At 37.5% G+C, this 7,707-nt stretch overlaps 1 protein-coding gene across 1 annotated transcript in view; it reads left to right on the top strand.

The window, feature by feature from the left end:
* The window catches only part of SPDEF (SAM pointed domain containing ETS transcription factor), a 77,203-nt gene extending 73,193 nt beyond the window's left edge, over positions 1-4,010 (top strand). The window contains exon 6 of the mRNA XM_075264350.1: positions 3,309-4,010. Within this exon, the coding sequence (XP_075120451.1) occupies positions 3,309-3,487 (179 nt within the window). The 3' untranslated portion in view covers positions 3,488-4,010. The remainder of the gene's footprint in view (positions 1-3,308) is intronic.
* Positions 4,011-7,707: the final 3,697 nt, after the last annotated feature.

Here is a 7,707-nt window from a genome sequence, read left to right on the forward strand (position 1 = left end):
TTCTTTCTGTCTTTGGCATATTTATTTATGGCATGATGGGAGGAAAAATCCTTTTTTTTCCGCACACATCAATGACATACCAGGCGATGTGGCGTCCTTTCCATCGTTCCCACAATGTTTAACAATAGGAATGATAACAACTTAAAGTTATTTTTCATCAAAGATTGAATCTAATTTTTTGGATATCTCTTTATCTGGTAACCCTGTTAATGGTATATTCTGCACTGCGTTATACACGAAACTGATAGCAGGTAACAAAATTTTAGTTGCCACAAGTTGTTACCCAAACCACACCCTAAATTTATACCGGTAGGAGAATTAATGAGAACAAAACGTGCAAGTACTAAAAAAGTGATTTTATTTTTAATTCAGAGCAAAGCCATGTGACAAGTTGCAAGTAAGAGGATATAGTAGAAGGTTCTTAGATAGGGCCAAGAAAATTGTTGAGAACAGAGATAGTTTGTCATTATTACACAATACAGAAACAACTAAGAAGGACAAAACATGTAAACTCACGTTCTGAACACCTTATAGCACTCAATATAAAGATATTGTTTGTATTATACAAACATCTCATCTCCCAATTTTATATCAGGATCCTGTCTTAAAATCAATCTTAAATAATGGTGTACAATATGTAGCCAGATGTTGGGAGCATTAAAAAAATATCTTGTCTCCAAGTCTATATAGCTCTGATTCCAATACTCAAATGTGGAATGTCAAGGTGTATGGTTTGTAGATTTCCCAAAAAGGTTGAGAAATTCCCAGCACCATGTGAAAATAAAAATTATACAATTATTCCTTTTTGAATTGTAATACAGATCACGTGATATACATTATCACTTGTATCAATTGTGATCTGATTTATGTAGGGTGCAGTATCAGGCCAGTAAAATTGCACATCTAGTAGATCAGAAAAACAGACTGCAGATAATATTTCCAATGTGTCACGTTGTTTTATACAATGTCGCAATGGCAAAATACACTCACCGGCCACTTTATTAGGTACACCATGCTAGTAACGGGTTGGATCCCCTTTTGCCTTCAGAACTGCCTCAATTCTTCGTGGCATAGATTCAACAAGGTGCTGGAAGCATTCCTCAGAGATTTTGGTCCATATTGACATAATGGCATCACACAGTTGCCGCAGATTTGTCGGCTGCGCATCCATGATGCAAATCTCCCGTTCCACCACATCCCAAAGATGCTCTATTGGATTGAGATCTGGTGACTGTGGAGGCCATTGGAGTACAGTGAACTCATTGTCATGTTCAAGAAACCAGTCTGAGATGATTCCAGCTTTATGACATGGCGCATTATCCTGCTGAAAGTAGCCATCGGATGTTGGGTACATTGTGGTCATAAAGGGATGGACATGGTCAGCAACAATACTCAGGTAGGCGTTGGCGTTGCAACGATGCTCAATTGGTACCAAGGGGCCCAAAGAGTGCCAAGAAAATATTCCCCACACCATGACACCACCACCACCAGCCTGAACCGTTGATACAAGGCAGGATGGATCCATGCTTTCATGTTGTTGACGCCAAATTCTGACCCTACCATCCGAATGTCGCAGCAGAATTCTTTAAATTAAAGTCTAGGAGCCCCGAAGGGTTAATTATTAGAACAGATTTATCTTATATTTATTAGTTTATTATATAGAAGTCCCTTTCATATGCTTGTATATTTTCATTTCAACGACGTTGTTAAGTATGATTCAGGTGCATGCTATGTGCTTTCCTGGTATGATATGCTTTTTAAAGCACAAAAAAATTTGTATTTGTAACAGCTCACTCACGTGTCCCCTATGAAACAAACGTCCACTATTTTTGGTAGGTTAAGACGGGAGATGCAGGGATCTTGAAAGCCCCTCGGCCTAGGGTCGAAAACCAATGAAATGAAAGATATATCCAGCGATCAATCCTGTTTTAAGACTTAACTTTGATTTATAAAATTCAGGAACTTAACATAGTCCAATAAAAATTCAAATTCAATAGCTCATGATGGTAGGAAGAAAAGCTTTTCATTTGTTATGCTTTTTAGCACAAGATATCAGGGGTTTTTCAAACTTTCCTCATTATATCATGTGATTTTTCTCTTAACACGTGACTGAGATTCATTCACACCGTGAGATGCGAGTCACGTGTTTGCTTTTCTTTAGCGCTATTCAAAGGAGTCGTCATGTCGGTGTACAGATGACAAATTGATTGACAAATTGATTTCAGAGCAAGCATTGCTCATTACTTATGCAGCAAGGTAAGTTGTAATAAGGAAGTGTAATGGAATTTCCAGAAGAGCAATTTCCCAGCTGGTGAACCCTGGGGGGAGGGGCACAACAAGACAGTGAGCCCTAAGATGAACCCTCCCCTGTCCCTGCCTACTTGCCTCACTGCCCTAGGTGACAGAAGACAACTGAGTTACAGTCCCTTCTTAGATATAAATGATGACACAGAACATAGACGGGAAAAACAACAACAAAAGTGAGGCCAGCTAGCCAAGTGGTCAATACTATTCGAGCAGTGCAGTACGAAATCAAAATCCGAGAGAATAGTCAAAGGTAAAGCCAGTGGTCAGGAATATGTAAAGAGATAAACAGCAAAGATTAGATAGCCAGCACGCATAAGGCATAATGTGAGAAAACAATAAATAGGTAGGAAGATAGGCTGTCAATCACACAGGTAAGACTAAGATTAACTATTAGAGGAGCAGAGGGACACCAAGTTGAAAGAGATGGGTGTTGTGGAAAATCAATTACAGAAGTGAGGGAATAGGACAGTGTTCAAACAATACAAGAAGAACCCAAAACAAGGAATCACAGTCGGACAAACCTCCTGTGATGCAGCATGCAGATGGAGTATGGTGCTGAAGGCCGGACGGGCAAGGATGTTACAGGGAATTTTTTTTTTTTTTTGTCAATGTATGTCTGTATCTACATAAGCATTATGTCAGTGTATGCTAAGAAATCAGATAATTCTTCTTGAAGTGAGCAATGGTTTTACAGCGCATAAAGCAGGGGTAGGGAACCTTCAGCTCTCCAGCTGCTGTGAAACTACAACACCCTTCATGCTCCTTTCACTTCCATGGGAGTCCCAAGAACAGCAGAGCAAGTATGCATGCTGGGAGTTGTAGTTTGGCAACAGCTGGAGAGCCGTACGTTCCCTATCCCTGGCATAAAGTATGGGTCAGTAGATTAATATAACTGTGTACATGAAATCTAAAAAGAATTATAAACCCTTGAGAAATAGACTGATGTTTCTATTGTATATTCTTCTACTGACCATCTCATATTGTCAATCTACTTTTCTTAGGTATCTTTAAAATTGAAGATTCTGCTCAAGTTGCACGCCTTTGGGGAATCAGAAAGAACCGCCCGGCAATGAACTACGACAAACTAAGCCGTTCTATTCGACAGTACTACAAAAAGGGAATCATCCGTAAGCCTGATGTATCTCAACGCCTTGTTTATCAGTTTGTGCAACCACTATAAACTCTACACATTCAAGGATTTAAAAGAAGATAAGGAATTCTAAGATTATTTACATTGCAAAAAGAAAATATACCAGTGTGCCAAGCAATTAGAAGAGCAGGCGTATTCTTGTAGTGACTGTGAAAAATAGCAATAGATTCTGCTCTTTGCCAAAGTGATCAAGTCCTGGTGCATATCACACATATGCTTTTTGCAAAATGTAATGCTTCAAGAGACATTAAATGATGAAAAAAAGTATAATCTGTGCAGTTACTCAGTCTTCTTCACTACCTATTTGCTTTAGAGGTAGTCACTGATGTGAGACGTGCTGGACTCGATGACCTTACAGGACAATGGGAGGTGGGAAAGAAGCAGGACAAAGTGACCAAAAAGCATTACAGCTTATTATATAAGAGAACACCTAAATATTAGAGCAAAGCATGATGTGAATAAATGTCAGTTCTTAAAACTCTATGAAGTAATATGTATTTTAAGCATTATTTATTGTACTAACATAACCAGTTAATTCAACTCAAAAAGTTCCAATATGGGTGTATGGCTGAATTATTCAAATTGTTTACTAGGTACAGACTACAGATATAGAGTGCAATGGTAAATATTGCTAAAAATGTGATTTCTTAATGAAAGCAATCAATTTTTCCTTTATTTAATATAAATTAAAGTACTTAGAAATTATTTGATTCATGTAGCAACAATAAAATATCTTAAATGTTCATCATTGTTTCACCAACTTCATTTATATTTGGAATATCTGTACTTGTTTCTTTTTTTACTTGGTATCTATCTGTAAAAATAAAGATAATCAGATAATAATGATAGTAGTGAATAATAATACTGAATATAATAAACTTTGTAATATATCTTATTGAAAAGGATCTTTCACCACCTCCACCAACTTGAGCTTTTTGCATCCTTCAATAGCTGTTGTTCCACTTATTCTGGTGCAGCTGGAGTTTCTCCCAATATGCTAATTAGGTTTCCTACTGTCAGGTTGGCGATCCCAGAATCTCTGGACCAGTTCAGGACCACCTACCTGATAGAAAGAGCCTTAATATTGGGTACTGGAAATAACAGCACTGACTGGAATGGTGGGGGCGATAGAAAAAAAAAATCCAACTGCACTGATATCAATCGAGCAGAAGCTTCTGATGGATTTTAAGAGTTGAAGTTGGCCTCATTTTTCAAAACTGACATGTGTCACTTTATATGGTAATAATTTTGAGACCTGACACTAGTGATTTTGAGATTGTTTTTTTCATGACACATTGTACTTCATTTTAGTGGTAAACATTGATCAATGTTTTTGTATTTATTTATAAAAAAAAAAGGAAATTTGTTGGAAATATGGAAAAAAAATCACAATTTTCAAAATGTGAAATGCTCTGCTTTTCAGACAGATAATCATACCACCCAAAAACATTAATAAATATTATCTACCATATCTCTGCTTTATATTGGCATCATCTTTTGATTATTATTTAATTTATTTTGGATGTTAGAAGGTTTACAAGTGTAACAGCGATTTTCCAGATTTTTTTTTTTTTTATGTAGATTGTGAGCCCTATACAGGGATAACAATTTACATTTTTTATCCTATCAGTATGTCTTTGTAGAAGGGGAGGAAATCAACGCAAACACAGGGAGAACATACAAACTCCTTGCAGATGTTGTTCCTGGCGGGATTCGTACCCAGGACTTCAGGGCTGCAGTGCTGACCACTGAGCCAGCATGTTGCCACCAGAGATTTTCCAGATTTACAAAAAAATTTCTCAAACTAATTTTTTAGGGACCACTTCAGTTCTGAAGAGGATTATAAAGGCCTATATATTAGAAATCTCCATAAATAATTCTGTATTCAAAACTTCCCCCCTCAAATAATTCAAAACAGTATTTGGGAAGTTTTTTAACTTCCCCTTAAGTATTTCACAGGAATTAAAACAATATGTAGGTGAAATTTAGACATTTCATTTTTTTTCAATAATACTTTCATTTAGCCATAAAATTAACACATTCACAAGGGACAAGTTCTCCTGAACATACCCCACATGTAAATGTAAACTGATGTTTGGGCACATGGCAGTATGCTGAAGGGAATGAGTGCCATTGGAAGTTTGAAAAGGAGATTTGACTGGAAGAGCTTTCAGGTGCCATGTCTAATTTGCAGAGCCCTAGAATATCAATACAATGGAAACCCCCAAAAAGTTACCCCATTTTGGAAACTTCACCCCTGACAGAATTCATCAAGTGTTTTACAGATTTTATTTACATTGGAATGTGAAAATAAAATATTACTAAAACGTCACTTTATCCCCAAAGTTTCCATTTTCACAAGAGGATAAAGGAGGAAAAGTTCAGAACAGATTTTCTCCTGAAAACGGGAATACCCCATATGTGGTGCAAAACTGCTGTATAAGGTACATGGCGGGGCTCAGAAAGAGTGCTATTTGGCTTTTGGAGGACAGATTTATTTAAAATAGTTTTAGGGCTCCCCAAAAGTAACCAGATTTTGGAAACTACACCCCTCATAGAATTTATCAAGGGTAATTAAAAATTACTTTTTTTCCAATAAACTGTCAATTTAGCACAAAATTATTCATTTGTAGAGGGGGTTAAAGAAGAAGTCACACTACAGTTTTTTACACAATTTCACCTGCACACAGAAATGCCCCATCTGTGGTTGTAAACTGCTGTATATGTACATATATGGTGGGGCTCAGAATGGAAAGAGCGCTATTTGGCTTTTGGAGGGCATATTTTGGTAGAATAATTTTGAGGTGCTATGTCGCATTTGCAGACCCCCTAAAGAAACGCTTAAAAAGTGACTTCCATTTTAAAAAACTACACCACTTAAGAAATTTCTCAAGGGGTATTATCATTTTGAGCCAAAGACTGCTTTCAAAAAATTAATACACAAAGTGAAAATTTTAAATGTAAAAAAATATGCAATTTCAGTCCTCAATATGTTGCACCCACTTTGTGTCACTCCTAAAAGTATTAAGTTGTATATATAGGTGTCAAGTGTTTTTTGGTCAAACAGCAGGGCTCGTCAGGAAAGGAAAACTGCGCTTTTTAGCTTTTGGAGTATACAGTATATTTAGAACAACTTTCTGGATGTCATTTTGTTTTGCAGAGCCCAGAAGGTGCCAGTAAATTAGAATTCTTCAAGATGTGACCCCTTTTTTTTTTGAATCAACATTTATTTGGTTTTTTACATGACATTTGTAAAAGAACAAAACAGAAAATATCAGGATATCATCAATCCAATATCATCACTGCCAATTACATGAGAGGACAAATATCCAAAAGAAAGATAGACATAGGCATAATAAATGGTTAATAAACCACAAACATCAACAATGTTTCAACTTGTGAATATTGAGATACAAGGCGTCCAAACACTATCTGTGTCAATCTGCAGACTTACGTCCAATAAGGGGACTATTATCGAGCCTAAGCGAAGGAGGGAGTCAGAGGTCAAGAGAAGTAGTAGAAGAGGGGATGGGAAGGAAGAGGAAGAGGGGAGAGGGCAAAACAGAGTAATAGAGACAAAAAAAAAAAAAAAGGGACGAGGGAAAATAAGACATACCACAATCATAAAAGAAGAGAGAGGAGAGAGTAGTAAGATAAGAGAGCATAATCAGAATCCTGAAGTATTAGAGCGGATAAACAACTGTATCCTAGGAGGATCGCTATCAATCTATTGTCCCAACCCAAGTCTCTCTAATGTTTATGAAGAATCCAGGGAGTCCAGGTCTTTACGTATCGGTCATGAGAACGAGTGGACCAGCACATCAGTTCATCAAAACGCTTCACCTGATTGATCTTATCTATCCACAACGAAAGAGGGGGAGCAGTAGTATTTAGCCAGTATAGAGGTATGAGCGATTTCGCGATCGTCAGCAGGTGAGTAACCAACCTATCTTTACCAGGTTGATAGTCTCCAGAAGGCAAGAAAAGGAAGACCGTTTCGGGTGTAAGTCGAAAATATGGGTAGCTGACAGCACAGATTGTGTCTTGTATCTTATCCCAATAATCGCGGATGAGCGGGCAGCTCCACCATATATGTAAATAAGAGCCTTCATCAGACTGGCACCTCCAGCAACGATCAGAGTCTTGTAGGCCCTTTCTGTGTAGCCAAACCGGGGTTCTGTACCACCGAGAGACCAATTTGTAAGTACTTTCCTGTAGCCTGATGCATGGAGAAAAGCCATGTGAGTGTG

This window comes from Leptodactylus fuscus, chromosome 2, assembly GCF_031893055.1.
Source record: "Leptodactylus fuscus isolate aLepFus1 chromosome 2, aLepFus1.hap2, whole genome shotgun sequence".
Lineage (NCBI taxonomy): Eukaryota > Metazoa > Chordata > Amphibia > Anura > Leptodactylidae > Leptodactylus > Leptodactylus fuscus.